At 38.1% G+C, this 27,268-nt stretch overlaps 1 protein-coding gene across 3 annotated transcripts in view; it reads left to right on the plus strand.

Moving 5' to 3' along the window:
• ARHGAP28 (Rho GTPase activating protein 28) overlaps positions 1–27,268 on the plus strand; it is a 149,357-nt gene that overhangs the window by 57,198 nt on the left and 64,891 nt on the right. For all 3 annotated transcript variants that reach the window (XR_009566486.1, XM_030836650.2, XM_030836651.2), the window contains exon 2: positions 23,039–23,241. Coding sequence is in view for 2 of the 3 variants with exons in the window: in XM_030836650.2 (XP_030692510.2) it covers positions 23,039–23,241 (203 nt within the window). In the remaining variant the exon portion in view is untranslated. The remainder of the gene's footprint in view (positions 1–23,038; positions 23,242–27,268) is intronic.

A 27,268-nucleotide genomic window follows, 5' to 3' on the forward strand; every position in this document is an offset into this window, starting at 1 on the left:
TGGGGGCCCTGCACGTGGAGACTGGGCCGGATGAGCTTGTTCTGTGTTGCTGCACAGGACCTGAACTTCCAGGAGGGTGAATATTCGAACAAAACAAAGTACAGTTTTCCCTCAACTTACACAATAATTGTGTTCCTGGAAAATTCCGTACATAAAAAATACTTTGTCTTGAGTCTAAAACTGAATCGGGCTCTAGGTTGCAATGATTACAAACAAGCCTTTCACCTGTGGTCAGTGTCCAGAACGGTATTTGAAAGTCACGTATGACACAGGACGATTCTTTCTCCATGCAGGACTGTTCACTGCATCGTAGGACTCCTAGCATTCTGGCCCTGCCTATTAAATACCAGAAGGCCCCTAGTTGTTTTGACAGTTTAAAAGCTCTCCCACAGCATTCCAGAGCACTCCCTATGGAGTGGCGCAGTCCAAGAGAGAAGCATGGGTTCACAGTGTCAAATGCCCCTCCTTAGTCTTTAGATTTCTTTAGTTTTTAGAGTTCTGGCTAAGCAAGAAATGGAGGGGAAGTAACGTGATGGTGCAGCAATTGTGACCTCTGTAGAATTCTGTGGTTCTCCCTCCGTAAACCAATTATAGAGTTTTTCCATTGTTTCTATGTAAATTTTTCCAATCCCTTCCTTCCTCTCTCAGCTATAGGTTCTTAGGTTAATTCATTAGTTATACAAATATTGCAGTTCCCCTTAGCAATGGCTCTGATCGAGCAGTTTCCAGCCCACTTACAAACTAAATTTGTTCCTTAAATCTGCTTCCAGACCAATGCTTATAATTACCTGGTTCAAATTTGTATTTTAAACACTAAGCAGAACTTAATGAGGATCCTGAAAGAAACACCTCAGTTATTCTAGGTGATTTGTGTGGCCTTTATACTGATCATTTGGGTGTAAAAGCTTTCCTCATTTCTTCCCAAAAGACTATTCTGCTTTGTCCTGTGACCTTGGGCAAGTCACTTAACATCTGCATGTTCCGTTTCTTTGTAATTAGAATACTTATGAGACATGATAAATGTGAAACTCTAAAATGCTATAAAGTATAAGGTCCATAATTGGTATGGACCATGGCTGACTATAGAAGCCCTTGGCGTGTGAGAGTAGGTAAGGTCTTCTTATGCTTAAAATAAGGACAAATGAAGAAACTTGCTCCTTCAATATTTCTTTGAAGTATTATTTTAAATATTCAGACCATGAATGTTCCTCTTACATATACCTCTATTTCATTTCATGTTCAGTTTTTCCTCTTCTTTCTATCTTTTCATGCCCAAAGGGGACTGGCAAATTTGGGGTGGGTAGAAACAGTATGGAAGAAAAAAATTGAATTTAGGGCTCTGGTGGTTATGTTCTGAGTGGCAGAGAATAAAGAATTACAGTCTATTTTTAGGGAACTGTTTAAACATCTTCCCCTACTCTCCTTCCTTGTCCCACCTCAATTGCACATGAAGCCATGCTGTGAATTGTGAAACACTGCAGTGTGTTTCTGGGCAGTGACATTGAAAAGATGGTAAGTTACCCTCTGTTTGCTTTCATCAGGAGAGGTTCTAAACTGGCTTCCAGTTTGTCCAGGGAGATCCATGAAGGTTATGAGTAATCAGGAAGGGCATCAGAAAATATAATTCACAATACAAATACAAAATTTGACACCCAAATGCATTCGTCAATATGAGATTATCCTGGATTACTTGCCCAAGGCTCTATTAGATCATTCCTACAATGGGTATAAAGGGGAGAGAGGGGTTATACATTGTAAATTCTGTACAATGATGAAATTAATTATATTAATTCTTTATTCATTTTCAGTTAAAAATAAAAATATTAAATAACGAACACTGATCAGCTGTTTTCTTACTTCAATTCAACAATATTTCTCTTTAAGAGAATGTGTATACTGTGCAATCCTAGGCTTAAGGTGCTGCAAAATAGATACACAGAAAATTGATCTTGCTTCTGATAGCTGCCTGGTTGGTCCTGTATTTTCTATGGTATATCTCACTGCACATGATGAATACTCCTCTCCCAGCCCCTTGGAACCTCCCCACAAACTAACTTTCATAATAGACTAGCAAGTTTTGTTAGAAGCCACCTTTTTTCCTTCATAACGTGGTAAGTAAACTGCAGTGGTTTTTGCTTGATGTTTTTGCCTGACTTCAAACACTAGAAAAATTGTCACTTTTAAAAACTGGCTCATTGGCCTTCGGCATGTAATAGGAAAATGAGGCCATGGTCCTGTGAATTGCAGAAGGGTCTTGGAACCAACCAGTCCTTCCAGGAGGAGCTTGACCCTCCACTGGTCAGTGACATTGTGTTGCTTTTCTATCTGTCAAAGGTCATACCTTCGCGCCAATAATTTTGTTCTGGAGTCATTGTCTAACTTGTGATATTAAAAATTCATGGTTTTCAGTTTTCTTATACATTCTTTAGATTCACTTTAAGGGCCTGAAGTCTTTATTTCCAGATCTTGCTGTTTGTTCATTCAACAGAATAATTCAAGCCTCTGAATTCTAATATCACATGACCGATTGAATTTTTCAGTTATGGTTCTTCCTAGATGTACCAAGGAAGATTAAACAGGTTTAAACAGGCTTTCTGGAGAAATCAACTGAAGCATTGAAATTTTATTTTCTCAGATTGCCATTAGAGTATTTTTCTGCACATTTGGATTATTAAAAACTAACTTTCTAAATCCAAGAGTGGAATTTAGAGCACTTTTCTCTCTAGATAAGTGGACCTTTATACAAAGATTCCGACTCAGAGTATGAAAAGAGCACAAGCGAGTTTTAGTTGAGCCTCCCATTCTTCCTGAAGTCCAGGGAGGAGAGTCATGTGTTAAGAGTTTGTCAGTGTGCCCGGAGGACACAGCCTGTGCTCCTGGGGAAGAAGTGGGGCAGGTATGCTAAGCGCCATGGCTCCTCAGCATACAGTCTGCTCTCTTAATCTGGAAGAGGGGACGGATGTCTCTAGACCTGTCTGAGGTGGCACACAGCGGCAGCCTGCACCAGCAAAAGCACATTTTCTTTTGCTCTGAGCCAGGAGTCAGCACACTTCCTATAAAAAGTCAGATATAAATATTTTCAGCTTTGTGGTCCTTAGCACCTCTATGGCAACTGTTCAACTCTGCCACTGCAGCACGAATGCAACCAAGGGCTACTTCGACAGTGGGAGAGGCTGGATGTCAATAAAGCTATCTTTTGTCCACGTGTGGTTTACTGAGCCTTCTTTTCATTGGGTGACCTGGGTGTAGTCCGACCTTTAAGGTGAGAGGAGACATTTAGGTGTCTGGTTCCCATCCACATAAAGGGTGACCAGACATTTAGAGGTTGGGCCTCCCAAAGCACTTGTGGTATCCAGGCCACTGCTTGGAGCATCCCAAGGAAATTTTTAAACAATAGCCAAGTAACATTTACACCCTTACATTTTCATGTGTAACACTGGAGTCTAAATTCAAACTATAACGTGCGGCACAAGGCAGACTGTCATATCTAAGGCCTGCAGACTTTTCCTGTGTTTGGGGATAGTATGGTAAGTGGATGGATAGAAGTGCTTAACAAAATGTATGGAATATGTGAGGGTGAGATTCCAAGTATTAACTCTCAAGCCCAGGTACCAAGAGCAGCATGCCCTAGTGGTAGCCAGCAAGGATCTACTGGCAAGAACTAACTGGAAGGAAGTTCTCAATAAATAGAAACAGTCTGAACACGTGCATGTGCACACACCCATGCACATATCTACGTACACATAGAGATACACACACATACTTTATCCATTACAGCTCTTCATCTCCCTTCCCTCTATACCTGATGGAGAAAAATAGGATTTTGCTAAGCTTGAACCCTGCCTTCCTGCCTCCTTGGCAGCCTTGCTCAGTCCCCTCGGGCCCCTCCCTTACAGATCAATCTCTCCTTTTCTTTCTTTGTTTCTTTTTTTTCTTTAATTGAAGTATAGTTGGTTTACAATGTGTTAGTTTCTGGTGTACAGCAAAGTGATTCAGTTATATATGTATATACATATTCTTTTCCATTATGGTTTATTGCAGGATGTTGAATATAGTTCCCTGTGCTATACAGTAGGACCATGTTATTTATCTATTTTATATTTAGTAGTTTGTATCTGCTAATCTCAAACTCCCAATTTATCCCCTCCTCATCCCTTTTCCCCTTCAGTAACCATGTTTGTTTTCCATGTTGGTGAGTCTGTTTTCTAGGTTCATTTGTGTCATATTTTAGATTCCACATATAAGTGATATCATACGATATTTGTCTTTCTTTGTCTTACTTCACTTAGTATGATAGTCTCTAGATCCATCCATGTTGCTGAAAATGACATTATTTCATTCTTTTTTTATGGCTAAATCTCTCCTTTTCTAAAAGCTTCCTGTTCCTGCCTTTAAAGATGCTCAGATCGTCTTCATTCTAAATCAATAACCACTTATTTGAATACAACATTTTCTATCCGACATGTTAGTCATTTTCTTCAGAAAAGTTAGGTGGTCACACAGGCTCTAAGAAATTCAGTAGCAACCAATTCACTGCCCTCTTTTTAATCTCTCTCTCTTTTTCCCCTCTGAATTCTATGAAATTCAGCTTTGTTGTCATTTTTCAAAAACACCTAATTATAACATCCTATAGGTCTTATAAATGAGACTGGCGAAGTAACCTATTTAACGAAGTCCCATCAGACCTTTGGGGAATTAAAGGAGCAAAATCCCGGGTTAGTCTAAAACTGCCAATTTGCGCTTCTCCTTTTCATATATATATACACACACACACACACACACACACTTCTGTGATTTTATGTTTCATTCAAAATTAATTTAAAAGTTAAATTTAACAAATAACAAATGGAAAATGAGAAACAAACATGAGCCAGGGTGGCTGGTTGGTACAGAGCTCTGGAAACTGATGGTGGCCATAAAATAAGGTTTATCTAGGCAGGCTTCAGAGCTTACCAGAAGGGGGACAAGTTTGTATGTCTATGTCTGATAAATATTTATTGAAAGTAAATAGACTCGGGGGGCCTACTTGGTCCCCGCCTGTTTGTTTCTGTTCAGGCATTATGTGAGGCTGGCTTTCTGTGGTTAGCTGTATACACTTTCAAAATCTGTCCTGCTCTGTGGCAGATGGCCTTTATTTTATCTTTGACATCAGTGTGCCCCACCTGAAGCGAGACTTTAGAAATGGAAAAACCTAGATCACTTTGATGCCTTTTGGAGTTTGTCTCTGTGAGACTGGGAGAGAAAAGATGGCTGTCAACTCACAGATCCCTGCTCTCCCGAAGCTCTCATAGCTGAGGCATCTGCCTTTCTTCAGAATGTCATTTGAGGCCAGAAGCATCCTGGCAGTTGTCTCTGGGACAATACCTGCAACTTAAGGACACTGGATTTCCATGAAAGTTTGTGTGGTATTTCTTCCCCTCCCTCTCCCCAGTCTTCTGTTTCCTCTTTGCTTCCATAATAGCATAGCTTTGTTATCTTTTAGGAGCTGGCACTGCCTGGAACCGATTTCTACAACTTGGAGGTCTGTGAGAGAAAGGAAATTAGAGAATAGTGATTAACTTCAGATAATGGTTTTTAAAAACAAGTTGGTTTTTTTTTTTTCTTAATGCAACCTTGAGTTTAAAGGAAAAGCCTTAGATTTGGAAGGAGGAAGAAAATAGGTACTTACTTTCCTTAATGAAATTCAAAATTTTCTAGAACACATAAAAAAGAAATTATAAAATTATTAAACTTATAAAATAATTTTCTGCAACGTGTTTCTTCAATAAAACAGTCACTTACAAAAGGATTTCCATATATACCTACAATTCATCTATCTTTATGCACTTAACACTTGCATCAATGAAGCAGGCATCATGCCAGGACCTGTGATAGACGGAGAGATGTCAAAATCAATCTGATACAATTTCTAATTTCAAGTTTAAAATCTAATAGTTGAGGTGAGTCCTATCTTCAAGTCAGTGTAATACAAGATTGTAAGTGGCATATGCTGGCAGATAATTTTCCTCTGGTAAGATCAGGGATAATATCAGAGACAGTGGTACTTCAATTCTTAGTCTGTAAAACATCTCATTTTTCTCTCAATGATGTGTACAATTTTCTTCTTTGGTAAAGTGTTCAAATCTTCTTTTTGTGACCTATCTATGAAATCTTCACCTAACCCAAAGTCACAAGGATTTTCTCTTTATGTTTTCTACTAGAAACGTAAAGGTTTCTAAAGGTTTTAAAAGGTTTTAGGTTTTACATTTTAGCTCTATGACCCATTTTAAGTCAATTTTTGTATATAGAATAGAGGTAAAGATGGAAGTTGTTTCTGTTTTTGTTTTGATTATGGTTCTTTATTTTTTCCAGCACAACTTATTGAAAAGATTATTCTTTCCCCGCTGAATCCCTTTGCACCTTTGTTGAAAATCAATTGATAACATGTTTGTGGGTATATTTTTGGACTCTGTTCTGTTTCATTGATCTGTGTATCTATTTGATGGCACTACTATATTGCTTCCTACTGTAGCTTTGTAAGTCTTGAATTTAGGTAACATGAGTATTCTGATTTCCTTTTCCCACAGTTGTTTTGGCTATTCTAGGTTTTCTATATTTCCATATGAACTTTAGAAAGCTTGTCAATTTCTACAAAGAAATCCGACTGGAATTTTGATTGAGATTGCATTTACTCTATAGATCAATTTGGGGAGAATGACATCTTAAAGTATTTAATCTTCAAATCCATTTACAAGTCACGTCTCTCCCTTTATTTAGGGCTTTAATTTCTCTCAGCAGTATTTGTAGTTTTCAGTGTACAGGGCTTGCCCATCGTTTCTCAGATTTATTCTCCTAAGTAGTTCATATTTTTAATGCAATTATAAAAGATATTGTTTTAAAATATTGATTTTTAATTGCTCACTGTTAGTACATAGAAATACAACTGCTTTTTGTGTATTGATATTGATTTTTACCTTGTGACCTTGCTAAACTTACTTGTTAGTTTTAGTAGCTTTTTTTTCTGTATTCTATAGGATTTTCTACATAGACAATTATATCTGTATTTAAATATAGTCTACTTCTTTCTGCACTGGTTGAATCTCCAGTACAATCTTGAATAAAAGTGGTGAGAGCAGTCATCCAGATCTTCTTGATCTCAGAGGGAAAGCATTCAGTCTTTCATCGTTAAATATGCTATTAGCTGTTTTTCCTATCTCTGGATATATGCCTGGGAGTGGGATTGCTGGATCACATGGTAGCTCTATTTTCAGTTTTTAAGGAACCTCCATACTGTTCTCCATAGTGGCTGTACCAATTTACATTCCCACCAACAGTGCAGGAGGGTTCCCTTTTCTCCACACCCTCTTCAGCATTTATTGTTTGTAGATTTTGTGATGATGACCGTTCTGACCAGTGTGAGGTGATACCTCATTGTAGTTTTGATTTATATTTCTCTAATAATTAGTGATGTTGAGCATCTTTTCATGTGCTTTTTAGCCATCTGTATGTCTTCTTTGGAGAAATGTCATTTACATCTTCCCCCATTGTTTTGATTAGGTTGTTTGTTTTTTTGATATTGAGCTGCATGAGCTGTTTGTATATTTTTGAGTCTTACTTCTTCTTGATTGACTTTTCTGATATTAGAAAATGATTCCATTAACTTCTAGTGGTATTTTTTGCTCTGTAATCAAATTTTCCGATGTTAATATAGCCACTCAGCTCTCATTTGATTTTTTTTTCAGCATGGTGTTTTTTCTGTCTGTTTGCTTTTAACCTATTTGTGTCTTTGCATATAAAGTGGACTCCTTGGCAACACTGGGTTTTGTGTGTGTGTGTGTGTGTGTGTGTGTGTGTGTGTGTGTGTGTGTGTGTGTCTTATTAATCTAATCTGACAATCTGCATTTAATTGGGAGGTTTAAACCATGTACACTTTAATGTGATATGATTGGGTGTAAATCTACTATTCTTATATATTTTTTGTGCTTTTGTTTTTTATCCTTTTTTTCCTTTTTGGGGGGCTTTTGGGTAAATCAAGTATTTTTTACTTAATTCTTCGTGTATTTTGGCAATTGCTTTAACTACATATTTTAATCTTTAACTTATCATAATCTACCTTCAATTAATGTATATTATCATTTGATTATATATTATATTATATATTAATATTATTAACCTGAAATGTTATTTTTGTTTCAAACAATCAATTAACCTTTAAGGAGATTTAAGTAATAAGTTAAAAAGTTTTGTGTTTATCCCTATAGGTACCATTTCTTATGCTCCTTATTCCTTTGCATAGATCCATATTTCCATCTGGTATTATTTTCCTTCTGCTTAAAGGATTTTCATTAACATTTCTTGCAGGAAAGTTCTACTGCTAATGAATCTTTATGTCTGAAATAAAAACTTAGTTTCCCTTGAATTTTTGAAGATATTTTCACTGAGTATGTAATTCTAGATTGATAGTTTTTTCTTCAAGTATTTTAAAGCTACTGCTCTGCTGTCTTTTGGATTGTATTGTTTTTAACATGAAATTTGCTGATATCCTTTTCTTTGTTCCTCTTTACACTGATTTTTTTCAGTGTCTAATCTGTCATTTATTCCACACAGTGAATGTTTTATTTCACATATTATATGATTTATGTATAGAAATTTCATCTTTTATATTTTCTACTTCTTTCTGCATTATGTTCATCTTTTATTTTAGGTCCTTAAGTATTTTGAGTATTTTTATTATAGCTGTTTTAACATTTTTTTCTGCTAATTATATTATTTCTGTCTTCCTACTGACTGATTTTCTTCCGGTTATGAGTCACTTTTTCTTCCTTCTTCATATATCTTAATTTTCCTTAGATACTTGAACTTGTTAATTTTAGGTTGTATATTGGTATATTTTGTTCTATTTCTTTAAAGAGTGTACAGTTTTATTTTGGCAGACAGTTATTTGTTGATTTTGCAGAGGGGTGGTGAGTGCATTCTAGAGTAGCCTCTAGCTAGGGCAAACTTTACTATTACGACATGAGACTTCTAAGGTTTCTACTGTATGTCCTGCGGATTCTATCATATCCCTACTCTGCCTGGTGTGAAGTCTGAAACTTTGTCATGGTTGAAAGCAGAAGTTCACTTGATAAATTTTTAGTATACACACCAATGTACATACACACATTCCTGGCTTTGTTTGAACTCTGGAAATTTTTTGGGTTATAGCTCCCTGGTTCTTTCCTCAGGAGTCAATTTTTACCAGTTCTTGCAAAGTTTTAACTTATGCAGCCCTGATAGGTGTTTAACCAGAGTCAAGGCAACCTCTATGCCAATTCCTGGAGCATTTTCACTTTGTAGATCCTGCCATTCTGGATTTGCTGTCAGAGGTCAGATACTGAACTAGTAAAGCCATTCATCTCCAGTGCGGGGAGATCTTCAGAGCCCCACCACATGAAGTGTCAGCCAGTGTGAAACTAGTTATTTGATTCTCTTTCGGTGAAACTTACAGCTCATTTCTTTGTCATGCTGTGAGAAGGACTTTGAGGACCCTAGTCCCGAAAGTTGTTTTTATGGCATTTAGAGAGTGTGAAGTGCTCTGACTGCTGGCTCTTTGATTTGCTCAAGGGATTTATCTGGTGATGAACAGTGTTTTGAGTAAATTGGAGAGGGTGAGGTAGAGTACTAATTTAAAATGACTTCAATTGGATGATGGTGATTATGATGATTACCAATAGCAACAGTAACAAAAATGTGAATTTAGGGCTATGACACCTGGGAATTGTCTCTATATGCCACAAGGAAAGCTGAGTAAAATGGGAGTCTTAGCTTCTACTACCTTGAATGGCTTTAAAATAGAATGAATTATTGACCCTATTTCAATAAATTTTAATATATTCTAATATACCAAGCAATGGATAAATTAAAAATGTGATTTATGTTTAATAGTGCTAATATATTACTTTTATATTGGATATATAGCAGTTGTTTTTTTTTTTTGCGGTACGCGGGCCTCTCACTGCTGTGGCCTCTCCTGTTGCAGAGCACAGGCTCCGGACGCGCAGGCTCAGTGGCCATGGCTCACGGGCCCAGCCGCTCCGCAGCATGTGGGATCTTCCCGGACCGGGGCACGAACCCGCGTCCCCTGCATCAGCAGGCGGACTCTCAACCACTGCGCCACCAGGGAAGTCCAGCAGTTGTTTTTTTAATGTGTGTTTTCTGTCTATATTTTATATACAGCTTAGATAATTGGTGTATTTGGTCTGCTATACTTGCCGATCTTATTAGTTCACTTTCAGATTTTCAGAGAACTTTGCTTTTTAAAAAATCTTTATTTTGTGGGACACTTTTGCATGTAGCGCTCTTGTTCTTTAATGAAAACTGACTGGGGACATAATTTCCAACATATTTTACGATAAAAATATTATCCACTTGATTTTTTTTATCATGTGCTCTTTAAGAAATACATTAAGGGGACAAAGAGGATAATTTCTAATGTGAAAACGTGAATCTTTATTTATTTATTTATTTTGGTGAGTGGGTGAAGAATAAAGCATAAATGAATTAGGAGACTGGTGGTCAGGGGAGAAAGAGCATGGAATAAGGCATCAGGAGGCCAAGTTTGCAGTTCTAGTTCTCAGTAATTAGCTGTGTGATTTTGGGTGAATTGCTTGACCTCTCTGAGCTTCAGTTTTCTTATCTTTAAAACGTGGTGTTTTATTTGGCATTTCTCAGATTCCCTCTTAGCTCTCCAATTCTAGGATCCTCTGTTTCATTGGAAATCCTAGTTATGGCTCTCCAATTCAAAGCTGTTTGTAGGGAAGTTAGGAAACAGCTGTCTTAAAGTTAGACAGTGAAAACAAATGGAATACAATATGGTTATTGCTCAAATGGACCCTGTGGAATTAAAGCCATCATGGAGTGAGTCTCACTGTGGAAAAGTATATTGTGAAAGAAGAGAAATCAATTTGGATAATTATTCATCCAAATGGCCAGCTCCTGTCAGAATATGATAAATTGGATTTATATTCTACTTTGGATTCTATACCAAATAGTTTAAAGCTGAGCTGATTCCAGTGCCCCGTGAGGAAGAAGGTCAGTCCCACTTCAGGGAAAGCCTTGTCGGGATGGACCGCAGAGCTCTTTAAGGCCACATGAAAGGTTCAGTCCACATGAGAATGACCATGTGGGACTGCCTGAGACTCCCAGAGATCCTATTTATGCTTCTGTCCTGCTATTATTGAATTTTTGGAGCTGGAGAGAGGCAACAGACAAAGGCAATTGAAAAACAGTACAAGGATGCAGTAGAAGAACATTTTCACATTGCGTGGCTGAGCATTAATGGCTGGGTGATAATGATAATAAATACAGACCAGAGATGTGAAGGAAACAGAGGTTGAGTGGTTGCATTCCAGCAAATCATCACAGCACCAGAGAGGCACACAGGTAGCTGGAAAACAAAGGCAGACCCTCAGTAGACATCAGAATGGGGGACTCATCTGTTTAATTACTTTGAAAGTCAGACATAGCAATACCAGCCACAGCAGACTCCTCAAAACTACGTAATAAAAATATATACTGGGGCTTCCCTGGTGGCGCAGTGGTTGAGGGTCCGCCGGCCGATGCGGGGGACGCGGGTTCGTGCCCCAGTCCAGGAGGATCCCACATGCTGCGGAGCGGCTGGGCCCATGAGCCATGGCCGTTGAGCCTGTGCTCCACAATGGGAGAGGCCACAGCAGTGAGAGGCCCACGTACCGCAAAAAAAAAAAAAAAAAAAATATATATATATATATATATATACTGCTATTTGGTACTGAAAAATAGAGGGAATATGTAGCTTACATTTGATATTAAAAGACATCCTTTAAAAATTACTTATCCAGGTTACGTGGAGAAGAGTAATCTCAGAAGCACAAAACATAGATCACCAAGACTCTTATAGTGACATGTATCGCTGAATGGATAAAGGATAGAATTCTATTAAAGAGTAAGGGAAAGCTGCTTTTTGCTCGTATTCTGTTTTATAGATTCTTTCCTGGGCATCTCCTAATTTAAATAAAAATATGAGCCTCTGAGCAATAATTAGGTGTCACCAAACTAGTCTTCCACTCATAATTTTAACTTATCCTTAAGGATAATGTGACAAGAGTCACTTGTGGGATTGACCGAGCTTCACCAAAATCAATATATACTTCAAGCTCATAAACTGCATACTAGTTTTAAAACAGAACATAAAACATTCACACTCGGTGATTTCCTTTGCCTACATAGCAGGCATTTCATCCTGTCTCTTGTTTAGATGATTATTATTTGAGCAGATAGGACCATTTCCCATCTGTGATTGTTATTCTTTGCTCAAAGCAGCCAGTAGCTTTTCATAGAAGTATCTTTCCTTTCTTTCTAACCCCCTGGGTATTTTTGCAAATTTGATTCTTTTTTGCATTTTCCTAAGTTTGCCTTTACTTTGAAATTCCAAAGTACTTTTCTTTGAAAAAAAAAAAAAAAAGACTTTATCTTTTTAAAGAAGTTTTGGGTTCACAGCAAAATTGAGGGGAAGGACCAGAGATTTCCCATATGCCCCCAGCCCCACACATGCACAGCCTCTTCCATTAACAACACCCCTCTACCAGAGTGGTACATTTGTTACAATTGATAAACCTATATTGACACATCATAATCACCCAAAGTCCATAGTTTACATTCTGGGGGTTTGGACAAACGTGTGGTATCATACAGAAAAGTTTCACTGCCCTAAAAATCCTCTATGTTCCACGTGTTCATCCTTCCTTTCCCCCTCCCACTTACCCTGCTGCCCCCAAGCCCTGGTAACCACTGATCTTTTTACTGTCTTCATAGTTTTGCCTTTTCCAGAATGTCATGTAGCTGGAATCATACAGTATGTATGTAGTCTTCACAGATTATCTTCTTTCACTTAGTAATATGCATTTAAGATTCTCTCATGTCTTTACATGGCTTGACAGCTCATTTCTTTTTAGCATTGAATAATATTCCATTATCTGGATATACCACTGTTTATCCATTTGCTTACTAAAGGACATCTTGGTGGCTTCCACATTTTGTCAGTTATGAACATAGAACTCCTATGAATATCCATGTGCAGCTTTTTGTGTAAACATAAGTTTTCAACTCCTTTGGGTAAATACTGAGGAGAGAGCGATTGCTGGATTTACAGTAAGAGTGTGCTTAGTTTTAAGAAACCACCAAGCTGTCTTCCAAAGTGGCTGCACCGTTTTGCATTCCCACCCGCAGTGAATGAGAATTCTTCCTGCTCCACATCCTCGCCAGGGTTTTGTATTGTCAGTTTCAAAGCACTTGTAATTATCAAAATTAAAAAAAAGAAAGGTGGGGCTTCCCTGGTGGCGCAGTGGTTGAGAGTCTGCCTGCTGATGCAGGGGACACGCATTCGTGTCCCGGTCTGGGAAGATCCCACATGCCGCGGAGCGGCTGGGCCTGTGAGCCATGGCCGCTGAGCCTGCGCGTCCAGAGCCTGTGCTCCACAACGGGAGAGGCCACAGCACTGAGAGGCCTGCGTACCACAAAAAAAAATAAAATAAAAAAAAAAAAGAAAGGTGATCTTTTTCTCATACAATTAAAAAATTGAGATATAATTTATATAACATAAAATTCACCCTTCTAAAGTGTACAGTTCAGTGGTTTTTAGTATATTCACAAGTTGTGATACCATCACCACTAATTCCAGAACATGTTCATCATTCCAAAAAGAAACCCCTCACCCATTAGCAATCACTCTCTACCCCTCCCTCCCCTCAGCCAAAGTAGGGGAAATTTGAGAACCATTCTGTTTTGGTTTTGTCATGTGTATGTTTGCATGTATCCATATAAGTGATGTATTATACTTAAGTGGTAACTGTTACAAGCATTGATTTTAGTTAGTGGCTTTTCTTGGTAGAGCAATAGACAGAACATAACAGGTTACTTTCCTTCAAAGTCAAGCATGTGGAGTTGCTTTGCAGGAGAAGTAGAAGTACAGAAAAACCTGCTGTCCTCCTCCCACCTCCAGGAAGAGGTTCTGTCATTCTCTCTTACAGAAGAGCTTGTGGCCCCATTTGAGCCCCCTCCTTTGTAAATACTGGAGTTCAGTGTATAATAGTTGGAAGTTATTATTTCCTCATTCTCACTTTTCCCATTTCTAGCCCAGTGCCTGTACTCAGAGGTGATACACGGCTGCATAAGGATTTAATTGCTGCTGTGAACCTCAATTGGTTAAAAAGAATTCTAGCTTTCAAAACCATTTCAGATATTCCCTGCTGAGTGACTGAGGTTTGTTTGCTGTTTTAAGCCTCCCCTTAATCTACAAACACATTTTTCTGTATCTTTTTCTGCCAACAGAGAGGTTCAGGCAGACCTGTTTACCTTTTGAAGGAAAAGCTTCATCAGCTTTCTCCTCATTCCCCTAGGAGGGCTGAGGAAGGCCAGGAACAGAAGAGAAAACTGGGCTGGCAGGATGCGAAGGAGAGGATGCCAGAATGATAGTGAAAGACTGAGTCAGGGAGCCTGAGAAAGAGCGGGAACCTCCTCTGTGTTCTTGCGTCTATTAATCTGAAACCATAGCTTCTTTTTTTTAATCACCATTGCCTTTCAAGTGCTTTTTCCAAGACATCCAAGTTGAGCTTGTTTATAAGCATGTTAGAATCCAAAGATATTGAGAAGCCAGAGCCTGAAAACAAGGGATTTGTCCTCTTTCTTTCTCATGCTGAATGGCCTCCCCAGGAAGCGAAGAGGGCAGACAGCAGCATTACTGGGACTGTACCCAGCGTCTGTCCCAGAGAGCCGGAGGTTTCTCTTGCAAGAACCCTGCTGCACAGGCCCACTGCGGTCAGGGTCCAAGATGATTTCTCTAGATGGTCATGCTGTGCCTCATTCAGTGATAATGACAGTGGGGAATGCAGTCTTATTCTTTCAGAAAGAGAAGGGGAAATCTTTGATTTTGATATATTCTTCCTAAAATGTTTGGAATATGTTTGATTTGAGAGCAGTGTGAATATATTCCCTGCATATTCAGGCAGGGAGATCTTTAGCAGGAATGAAGTTTAACTCCATAGTGTACTGATCAAGACCATACCAAGACTGGGGTTAGGCGAATAATTTGGTCACCTTTAAAATGGAAAATCATTACATTAGATCCCACCTTCCTTTAGGAGGCAGGTTACTGACTGTCTAATCTTACTTGAATAGTCTCCTTAGTGGGGTGGAGATGGTGTCTCATCTTACCCCACCCCAAATGACTTATTAAAGTATTTCTTCTAGGTATATCACTTAGGAATCGTTTGGACTGCAAGTAGCAATAACAACAGCAACAGAGATTACTGTAGTTTTTAAAAATAGGAGTTTATTTTTCTCACGTTTCTGGAAGTCCAGAGAATAGGCAGCATCTGATGTTATTTCTGAGACTCCATAATATCAAGGCTGATCACTACAATTTTCATGGCTTTTTTCTCATAGTTGCAAGATGACTGCTGAGGCACCAGTCATCTTGTCTACATTCCAGTAAGGGAGAGGTAGGAAGAGAAAGGGGTAGCACCTATATGAGGAAAATAAAAGATTACACTGAAACTATGGAGAGGGGTTTTTCTTATGTGACTTGGCCAGAATTGTGTCAGATGGTCACTTCTGGCCTAAGGGAGTTAGAGAAACAAGGCTTGGGAATGGGGTTGGATCAGAGATGAGTTCTGATAAATGCAGTTTTATTTATCTCATTATATTCCTAGTAAATTTTAGTGCTGCTGTGATATTTTACCACCCGTTTTAGTCTGACCCTAAACCTAGCCATAGGCATGCCAACAAATTAGTTAAATTATAGTAATAACAGATGGGATTACTATGTGCCATGCATTTTACATATATTTACTCAGTTAATCCTCATAATAACCCAGGGCATGTATGTGATTAATGTTCCCATTTTACAGATTAGGAAATGGAGGCCCAAGGGTTCAATTCCTTTCTCAAGGTTGTAGATCTAGGAAGTGGCAGAGCCCACATTCAAATCTGGACCAGCTGTCTTCAGAGTTTTTCTCTAAATCACGATACTATATTCCTGGTATAAAAATATGTAGAGCTATACACAGATACGCAAATACCTGAGGAGACATTTGAAATTAAGAAGAATTACTGTAGGGAAAGCATTTGGAAAGAATTGAAAACGTGTGAATTCATATCCTGGCTTCACTGTCCCTAGTCATTCTTTCAGCAAATATTTCTGAGTTCCTGCTATTGGCCAGATACTGTGTAAATAAGACAGACACGGTTCCTCTATATTCTAGTGGGGAAAATAGTTCCCCAAAATGAAGTAGGTGAATAGATAAAGTTATGTTGTTGATGAGTGAGAAGAAGGAAATGCAGAAAGCTGAGATGGTGGGTAATTGGAGGAATGCTATGTTAGGGTGGCAGGGAAAAGATCCCCTGAGGAGGCGACATTTACATTAGGAGCTGAATGATGAGAAGCATCTTGCCATGGAAATAGACAGAATGTTCCAGGCAGAAAAAAACGGTAAGAGAAAGGGAAGGAAGAGCTTGACTTTTTAGATAAACTGAGAAAAGATTAGCAGGCCTGGTGCTAGTGCTAGGGGAGAGTGATATAAGGTGAGACTGGATAAGACGTTTGAGGACAGAACATGCTGGGCTATGAGGTCATAGAAAAGAATATGCATTTTATTGTAATTGTGGTGGGAAGTTAATGTGTCTTCACTTTACTTTCTGTAACTGTTTCCCTTACTGTATACTGAGATGTATAATACTTGCTTTGACTACTTCAGGAGGTTAAGGTAAGAATCAAATGATGGAATGTGTATGATAGTAAATTGTTTCATGTGAAATTCTTTATAAAATAAGAAATAATAAAGGCCACAGAATATTTCATAGCAAGAAGTATGTTTTTTTGAAATATTCTGTGGAATATACTCAGAACAATTGAACTTGTGGTTAGACAGAGCAAGCAGTTCATTAGTAGATGCAGCATTTTAAAAATATCTGATGTGTATACAGTGTTCTGTGGGAGTTCCATTTCCAGTTAGAACACAGACTAGGTTGCAGCCGATTATCTTTCTCACTGTTGCAACTAGAGAAGAGACGATGCATGTAAAATCATATGTTTTAAAGCTGTTTATAATGGAGAGCTGTGGACACAAAGAAGTCTAAAGGAACTCAGTTCCAGGGAGGGAAGAGCTCTTTCTAGGTGGCCAGAGCCCAGCAGTCACTTCAGTGTGTGTCTCTCCCTGAGTCTGTGTACTGCTGGGCAGAAGATCACACCTCCCTTGGCAGAAGGACTGTATGGGGAGAGGAGACACCCATGGGGCTGCCTGCACTGGCACAAAAGGTTGGAATCTGTCGAAGCCCCAAATGCAGAGCTAGTTCTCCAAGTCTGACAACTCTACCCCTTGGGATTTTGCTGAGAGCCCAACAACACAGGAGGCTCGCAGCTAGGCTCTAAAGTAGAGAGCAATTTCTGTAGTCCTGTGGTGTTTATCCGAAAGCCCTGTTGAGGGAGGGACCTATAATACACACAGGACAGATCAACCCCCTCAAAACATTTGGAATCAGAGGTAACCTAAAACTGATCAAAGTTGCAACTCAGCCCAGACCCACCTCAGCTCCTTAAATGGGTTGAAGTGATCTGTACCTCATTTCAACTACCAGACAGAAAGCTTACCCTTCTTGGGGAAATTACTATTTACTCCAGTTTTCTAGAGTTCTTTTAAAAACAAAGTCAACAAAAAATTGTGAGATTTGTAAAAGAAAAGGAAAATATGATCCATAGACAATTGGCTGTTTTTTTTAATCAATATTAGCAGATGCACTGACAGCACAGATGTTGGCACTGAGACAAGAACTTTTAAATAACAATAATAAGTATGTTAAAAAGACAGAGAAAAGGGATAAAAGATGAGTAATGTCAACAGAGAGATAGAATCTTTAAAAAGAACTAATAGGACATTCTTGATTTGAAAAAACATGGTATCAGAATTGAAGCATTCATTGGATGGTCTTAACTAGCACTGGGCACATAGAAGAAAAGAAAAGTGAACCTGAAGACAGGGTAGTAGAAATTCCCTAAACTGAAGTACAAGGGGTGAGGGTTGGAGGGGAAACAAACATATCGTGAAGGACATTTGGGACAATATTGGTTGTGTTATTGGAGTTCCAGAAGAAGAGGAGAGAGAGAGTTGGACAGAAGAAATACTTGAAGAGAAAATGAATGACTACCCTAAAGGTGATGAAATACATCTACCTACAGATTCAAGAAGCTCAGTAAACCTTAAGTAGAATAAATACAAATAAAACAATCTAGGCATTTTATAATTAAGCTTCTAAAATCAAAAGATAAGGGGAAAAAATCTATTAAAAGCAGTTAGAGAGGAAGAACATTATATTTAGAAGCATGTCAGTAAGAGTTATAATTGAGTTTTCATCAGAATCAAGAATACAAAAGACAATGGAATGCTGTCTTTAAAAGGATTATAAAAACAACAATAAATCTGCCAGCCTAGAGTCCTATGCCCAGGAAATATATTCATCAAAGATGAAGGTGAATTAAAGACATATTCAGAAAGAAATATGAGGGGATTTGTTGCCAGCACATCCATAGTACAAGAAATGCTAAAGAAAAAGAGAGGAAATACCAAAGGAGGTTCTCAAAACCGATTAGAATGATCTGTTATGGATACATGGACATGCAGGAAGGATGAAGAGCACCAGAAAGGATAAACATAAAAGACTACTTATTTAATTTTTGAAAAGATTATTGACTTTTTAAAAGAAACAAAAATAATAACCATTGTGGGGTGTAAACATGTGAAGAAGCAACATGTATGACAATAGTAATATAATAAGGGGTGGAGGGAGCATTAAACTCTTATACGTTATTTGCATTGTTCTGAAGTTGTAGCATCTCCAGTAATCATTAAAATATAAGGTATTTCTAAAAACATTATGGAGGGGAAAATGGAATAGTAAAATCTTTTTAAAAAATTTTTTTATTAATGCCACTTTGAATTTATGGTAATTATCATCCACTTAAATCTAATTTTAAACCTAATGGTGTTTTGGAACTTCCCTGGAGGTCCAGTGGTTAAGACTCTGTGCCTCCACTGCAGGGGACCCGGGTTCAATCCCTGGTCTCGGGAACTAAGATCCTGCATGCCGCATGGCGTGGCTAAAAAAACCCCACAAACCTAATGGTGTTTTCCCAACAAAAGTTGCTATATAATGCTGTGTAACAGTTGCATTCTGTTTTTCATGTAGTGTTTTCCTGGTATTGTTTTGGAATAAAAAATAACAAACAGCTGATGAAGCTGAAGCTCTGTTTATCCTAATATGGTGAGGTTTGAAGCTGTGAGGCTCATCAAAGTGGTGGATGAGCCCAAGCATCACAATTATGTAATACTTTAAGACTGGAAGGTCACGGTCCCTACTCTACCCTGGGGTGAAGGGGGAAATATTTGGATCCCTAACTAAAGAAGTGAGAACTCTTCCAAATGCGCTTATCCCAAAAATGCTGTTTGACTTACTTGCCAAAAAAAATAGTTGACCATTGCAATTAAAGGATTCTTTGGGTGGATTGTCTCAGATGAAACCAGTGTGTTACGCAGATGTTCATGACCTGTGTTTCACCTCCAATCCTCCCGTTCCCAGCAGAAGTTTATGAAGATCTCTTCTCTGAGATTCTACCAGTATTCCCTTTGCATGAGTAAGAAACCGTGCTGTAACTAAAAGGATCATTATTAGCCCTAAATATATATGCCCCTCATCTTCTAAGATTCACTTACTATTTCCCAAATTTCTCACTTTTTCAAACATTTTCAGTGCTTAGGTATATCTGCATGTTTTCTTAATTTCTAAGAGAAATGGTGCTTTTCCATGCAGCCATTGAGGTGTTATCTCTGTATTGGCATGGAAGAGATACCTATGACATGTTTTTGTTTTTGTTTTTGTTTTTTGCGGTATGCGGGCCTCTCACTGTTGTGGCCTCTCCCGTTGCAGAGCACAGGCTCCGGACGCACAAGCTCAGCGGCCATGGCTCACTGGCCCAGCCGCTCCACGGCATGTGGGATCTTCCCGGACTGGGGCACGAACCCGTGTCCCCTGCATCGTTAGGCGGACTCTCAACCACTGTGCTACCAGGGAAGCCCTATGACATGTTTTTGAGTGGGGAAAGCAAAGCAGCTTATCGAACAATATGATATGATACAGATAGGAAGAAACCTTCAGCTTCCGCTTTATAAATTGTGTATTACTTAAACTTTTATGCTTATAATATACGGCCTTATAATTTTTAAAAACTTAGTCCATGTCTTCTGTTAAGACTGTTAATTTTTTATAAGTTATATTCATTTTCAAAGAATAAACCTAAAAAAAAACCCCAAACTGGAACTAGAGAATGTTTTGGGCATCTATATACTTTTTCCTGAATATGGTACACGGAGGGCAGTAGGCTGTGTGAGCAGTGGTAATTGATTACAGTTTCACAGAAGTAGATGTTTATATACTATAATTCTATGAATTCATTAGTGGTTTTCAAAAGAGAAAAGGCTGAAGAGCCTAAAAATAGTAAAGGGAGCAGTAACTGCCTTCATGACCTGTGTTGATTTCCTATGTATTTCAACCACTAGAATGTGTCTGTCTTGTCAAACTGTAAAGAATTCAGTGAAGAACTCTCATCACCCAATTATCAAAGCGTCATAAAATTATTTTTATCAGCAAAGAATAAAAAAAAAAAAAGTGGGTATCTAATATTTTCCTGAAATGCTCTGAGTTTTAAAAATAAGTTGGCTAACTCACTGCAAAACTAGAACTACTTACAGTCTGGTACAGTCTCAGGATCAGTGGTCAAATTCTAGAAATTTATACTAAAGATGATTGAGAAATCTAGGATTCCTAGAGGTATAGACCATATGAGCACATGGAACTTTTTTCTTATTCCCCTTTCTTTTTGTACTGTTATACATATCAGTGTGCTTTACATATGCTCTAGGACACGGCTAAGTTTGGTAGTAATCCACTGCTGCTCTGAATGTCAAAATTGAATTGTCCTAAGCGAGTCAGAATGCCACGGTTGGACATTACTATGTCATTGCTCTTTCTATCTGGATTTCTTGTTTTGGATAAAACAGCTCTGACCACACATTGGTTAAGTAGTCTCAACTTTTTGGTTCAATTCCACCTGGACCCAAGGAGAAGAAAGCAAGTGTGGAGGAGTTCTTTGACAGGAGTTGCATATACACTCCAACTGGAAAATTAAAAAGAAAAAAAAAATCATGTAAGAATAAGAACAGAAGATCATACTGCATAGAGTAATTCAGTCATTCTTCCTGGTTGAGGACTGAAGTGTTGTATGTAATCAAACATTCTGTTCCGAAGAAGTGTAATATTTGTCAATCATATATCATAGAGTCAAACATTAAAAAATTTTTCCAGCTTTATTGAGATAGAATTGACATATAACATGGGGTAAATTTCAGGAGTACGACCTGAAGATTTGATATATGTATATATTGCTAAATGATTACCACAATAAGGTTAGTTAATGCATCCACCACCTCACATAAAATATTTTATTTTTATGTAAATCTCCAAACTCTCTCAGAATTCCAGCATTTTGGCATCTGTCTCCCCTACTGTGTCTCTTGTTTTTTAGACTAACATCTGTTGGATGTTTTATGTCCTAAATGCTTTACGTGTGCTAACTCACTTAGTCCTCGCAGCAATCCCACGAGGAAAGCACCCCATGGAGCTGCTCTGTGCCTTGTTCAGCTGTTGTCTGCTAGGCTAGCAGTGGTCCTGCTGGGTGGCGATACCTGGAGCTTCGCTGCCCCCCTAAGCATTTGGGCCTTTCCCTTGGTGGTGATCTGGTTCTCCCTGAACTGAGTCAGTGCCCCACTTCCCCATCCTAATACAGAGTTTTTCCGTTTAATATCATGGATTATTTCCTCTCATTAGCTCATTTTCTCAACAGCCAACTTTTAAAAAATGTATCTTTAAATTTAAAAATATTTGTTTTTAAATTCTGGTGCAATGTGCGACATAAAATTGACCATATTAACCCCTTTAAGCCTACAGCTCAGTGGCATGAAGCACATTCACACTGTTGTGCAACCGACTCCACCTTCCAGCTCCAGAACTCGTTCATCTTGTAAAACTGAAACTCTCTACCTGTTAAACAATAACTCGCCATGCCTCCTTCCCCGCAGACCCTTACAACCACCATTCTACTTTCTGTCTCTAGGCGTTTGACTCCTTTAGGTCCCTCACATAAGTGGAATCATACAGCATTTGTTTTTCTGTGACTGGCTTATTCCACTTAGCCTGATGTCCTCAAGGCTCATCCATGTTGTAGCATGTGTCAGAATTTCCTTTCTTTTTAAGGCTCAATAATATTTCGTTGTATGAATAGACCACATTTTGCTTATCCATTGGTCTGTCAGTGGATGTTTAAGTTGCTTCTGCCTTGTGGCTATCGTGAATCACTGTTATGAACATGGATGTACATGTATCTGTTCAAGACTCTGCTTTCAGTTCTTTTGTACGTAGAGTCAGTGGAATTGCTGGATATCACAGTAGTTCTGTTAGATTTTTTGAGGGATTGCCATGCTGTTTTCCACAGAGGCTGTACCATTTTACATTTCCACCAACAATGAACAAGGGTTCCAGTTTCTCTACATCCTCGCCAATGCTTATTTTGTTTGCTTAATAGTACCCACCCCACTGGATGTGAGCAGCCAGCTTTTTTCACTCTTCTCTGACATCACCTTAGATACTTACAGGGGCTAACTTTTACTATATATGTTTTGACTAACATGAACAGCTTCCCACTTTATGAGTGTGTGAAAGGTATAAAAAGTATTTTTGTGGTAATTTCCACATGGCCACAAAGTCATTATGAATTATAGAGAATGAAAAGGACGGGGCCACCACAGACTGGAGGTTATTCCCTCAAACCCCTCTCTTTCACACTAACTCCATCTCTCCCTTGATATCACACCTAAATTTAATTTTGTGATTTGTAACATGAGACACTGATTTTCGTTAACAGATACTATTCTTTTCTCAGAAAATCCATTTCTCGCTGCCGAAGAATTAGCAGGATGCTCTCCAATGAATCCTTACAATCCCCGGCATTCAGCCGCTCCAACTCTCAAGCCTCCATAGACAGCGCCTCCATGGAGGATTTCTGGCGGGAAATAGAAAGTATCAAAGAGAACAGCCTGGGAGTTCAGGAAGAGCAGACGCCAGCTGAGGCCAAGCCCCTGGATGGTGAGGTGCTAGATTGGTCTTCCCCTGTGCTGTCTTTCTTTGTATGCTCTCTTATTCTGTTGGCAGGTAGAAATCATTCCACTAGTAGTTTAACAAGTGAACCAGTAGAATTTGGCAAATCAGCTGCCTGCTCCCACTGATTTATATCTGCTGGTCTGGCTCAGGGTGGCTTCTGTGTAAGGTGACATGACCTGAAGGAGGGCTGTCAACACAATGCAAATTGATCCTTTACGTATCACCACTTAGGGATGCTGTACCCGTCTGTTGACTTGATTCATAATCATCTAACAGATTGAGTATTCTCATTTTGATGGCTTTTATATTTGTATACTTGACCATTAATTACCAAAAGAGAGAGACAGACAGAAAAAAAATTTACCAACATAATTCTGGATTAAAAATATTTAGCTATGGAGCATGTACTAGCATTAATGTATTTAGAGAACGGATAATCTAGTACTTCACCAAATAAGAGCTGTGTCAGATATGTCAATTATACTAGTTTCCAGTGAAATTAAACAAGAAGGTTGAGGACCCAAAAAGTATAATTGTCCGTAATTGTCAAAAAGTACAAAATTACTCACCTGAGATTAAAAGCATAGGTTATCTTCTCCAGGTACTACCTATGGACAAGTAAATGCATAAGAAAGACTGAAGGTAGTTTAGCAAGTATCTAAGAATGTTTTCATTAGCCAGTGATTAACCTCAAGACAACTATCAAGATAAACTGAAACTTTAAAAAACTTTTTTTTCTTTATTCTCTTTCTACAAGCCTATCCTTCTTAGATCTGAAAAACAATAGTTCAGATGTACCACAATTAGTATATTTCACTTAGCATTAGAAATAAAAAGTCCCACCACAGATTTAATGAAAATCCATTCAAGGGAACTGTCCTGCATCAGAGAAGGATATTTTTATTCCTTTTCCTTACATACTTACATTTTGCCTTTCAGATCCAGAAAGACACATAAAGGAAAATACCTCTTATTCTCCACTTCTTTTTTCTTACTAGCTAGCTAACTATCTATATTAAAAATCATGAGTTCGTAGTGATAACCTCCAATTCCAATCCAACGCCACAAAGTTTGTTGTCTTCCATTTTTCTGTATTTATAACCCCCTTCTCCAATAATGACAAACCTGTTCCTCAATGTACTTTTTCATTTGCTCAAGCCTAGAGTATACAGAAAACATTCTCAGGCGTGCTAACATAAACTTCTACAAAAAGCATACCTACTAACTGGAGTTCAAAATTTATTTGACTGATATTATTTTCCTTGAAGCATATGCCTAGATCTTAAGTGCAATTCAGTGACGTTTGACAAATACTAACCCTGTAACCTCACACAAATCGACATAACATTTCAGTCAACTCAGAATTTCCTCATGGTTTTTCCCAATTTCATCATCCCCGTGACTTGCTGTCCCTAGCCAGAGACAACCAAGGTTCTGATGTTTTTGCAGCATATAGTTTTGGGTTTGGCTTCTTTCACTGAACATAATATTTTTGAGATTCATTTGGTGTATTACTATTTCATTGCTTTTTATTATGGGATAGTTTGTATTAGTTTCCTAGCGGTGCTGTAACAAAGTACCACAGAACTAGGTGGCTTAAAACAACAGAAATCTGTTCTCTTGTGGTTCTGGAGACTAGAAGTCCAAAATCAAGGGGTCAGCAGGGCCCTCCTCTCTCTGAAGATGGTAGGGAAGAATCTGTTCCATGTCTTTCTCTTAGCTTCTGGTGTTGCCAGCAATCCTAGCTGTTCCTTGGCTTGTAGACAACACTTGCCATTCTCTACCTCTGTAGTCACGTAGCCTACTCCCTGTGTTGTTGTCTGTGTCTCACCTCCTCTTCTTATAAGGACACTAGCTATATCGGATCAAGGGCCCTCTCTACTCCAGTATGACCTCACCTCAACTTAAATCCTAATTATACCTGCCAAGACCCTGTTTCCAAATAAGGTTACATTCACCTGTATTGGTGGTTAGAACTTCAGTGTATCTTTTTGGGGACCCAATTCAACCCATGACAGCAGTATTCTGTTGTATGAATATGCCATAATTTGTCTATACATTTAACTGTTAATGGTTGTTTGCAGTTTTGGCCATTATGAATAAGGCTGCTGTGAACAATCTTGTAGAAGTCTTTCGGTGGAGACATATTTTTATTTCTCTTGGATATATGTATTTTTCATAGAATATGTGAAATTACATAAGAAACTGCCAGCATTTTTCCAAAGTAGTTGTACCACTTCACACTCCTCCCAGCGGTATCTGACAGACAAGTCTAGTGGCTTCACATCCTTGCAACATTTGATGTTTTAAGACTTATTAACATGAATGATTCTAGGGATGTGTGGAGGTATCTCATTGTGGTTGTAATTATACTTCACCGATGACTAATGATGTCAAACGCTTTTTCCTGTGCTTATTGTCCATTCATATATCTTGCTTTGTGAAATCTTTTGACTATTTCTTTTAATTGGGTGTCTCTCTCTTGTTCTCTCACCTCTCTCATTTTTTAATTGTTTGCAACTGGTGTGCAGTACAATTGATTTTTGTACTTGACCTTATATTTCATTACCTTTCTAAATTGACTTACCAGGAGTTGTCTACTACTAGATTTCTTAGAATTTTCTACATAAACAAAGAGATCATTTGTGAATAGAGACAGTTTTACTTTTTCCTTTGTGACTTCACTCCGTCCCACAAATTTTGATATTTCATATTTTCATTATTATTCAGTTTAAAAAGTTTTCTCGTTTTCTTGTAAAGCATGTGGGAAGGCTTTTGTTCATGTACCAGTGATAGAATAACATAAGCAGAGTCCAACGCCTCTGGACTGATGATTTGATAGTGTACTTGCAAACCAGTCAATTCTGCTCTTTAAAAGAAACCTTATTCAGGTAATGCCTGTTTAGCATAGTTCCCAGAATGTTATAGTGTGTACAGTGGTTTTTCTGTTACATGATGTTGTTATTCTGAATTCTTTAGTATTTCCGCACATCTAATTTATAATAGCGATTGATCTTCATCATGATGAATTTTAAGTTTTTTAGCTGCCTTCTGAGAAAAGGAAAGATTACCTAATGTTCAAAATAAGGAGAAAAGTAAGAGAACGAATATCTATTGAACACATACTCTGTTCTAGATTTTTGCCATCTGTCACAAATTCATTGATAAAATAATCCTCATAGCCACCTAATACTTTGGTGATTATTACCTCCGTTTTGCCAAGAGGACAGAAGATCTAGAGATACTTAAAACTCTCCAAAGTTATTCAGTTAGTAAATGGTGGTTGGGATTTGAACCTGAATTTGTGTGATTAAAAAATTCTTTTGTGTGCCATTAAACCACATTTTTTCTGTCATGGTTTTAGTTTAGATATTAATATTTTATCATTTTTTGAAATTGGCTGTTCAGATATGGCTTATATTTAACTCTCTGGTAAGGAAAATTACCTTCCCAAATCTGCCAAATAACCTTACTCTACTAGAAGATACTTTAAAAATTTGACTTACTTAAAAAAATACAATACAGACCTTTTATTCATTCCTATAGGCCGTTCCCACAATTACTATGGGAAAAAGAATGGTCTTTTAAAGTTTTTTGAGGTTTAATTTACATACAATATTATATTAGTTTCAGGTATAAACATAATGATTAGATATTTGAATACATTGTGAAACAGTCACCAAAATAAGTGTAGTTAATGCCCATCGTCACACATAGTTACAAAATGTTTTTTCTTGTGGTAAGAACTTTGAAGATCCTACTCTCTTAACAATTTTCAAATATGCAATAGAGCATTATCAACTATAGTTACCATGCTGTACATGACATCCCCATGACTTATTTATTTTATTTTATAACTGGAAGTTTGTACCTTTTGACCACCTTTACCCATTTCGCGCACCCTCCACCCCTGGCCTCTGGTAAGCACCAATCCGTTCCCTGTATTTATGAACTTGGACATTTTGCTTTGTTTTGTTTTTAAACTCCACATATAATGAGATCATATGGTGTT

The sequence above is a fragment of the Globicephala melas genome, chromosome 13 (assembly GCF_963455315.2).
Source record: "Globicephala melas chromosome 13, mGloMel1.2, whole genome shotgun sequence".
In the NCBI taxonomy this organism is placed as follows: Eukaryota; Metazoa; Chordata; class Mammalia; order Artiodactyla; family Delphinidae; genus Globicephala; species Globicephala melas.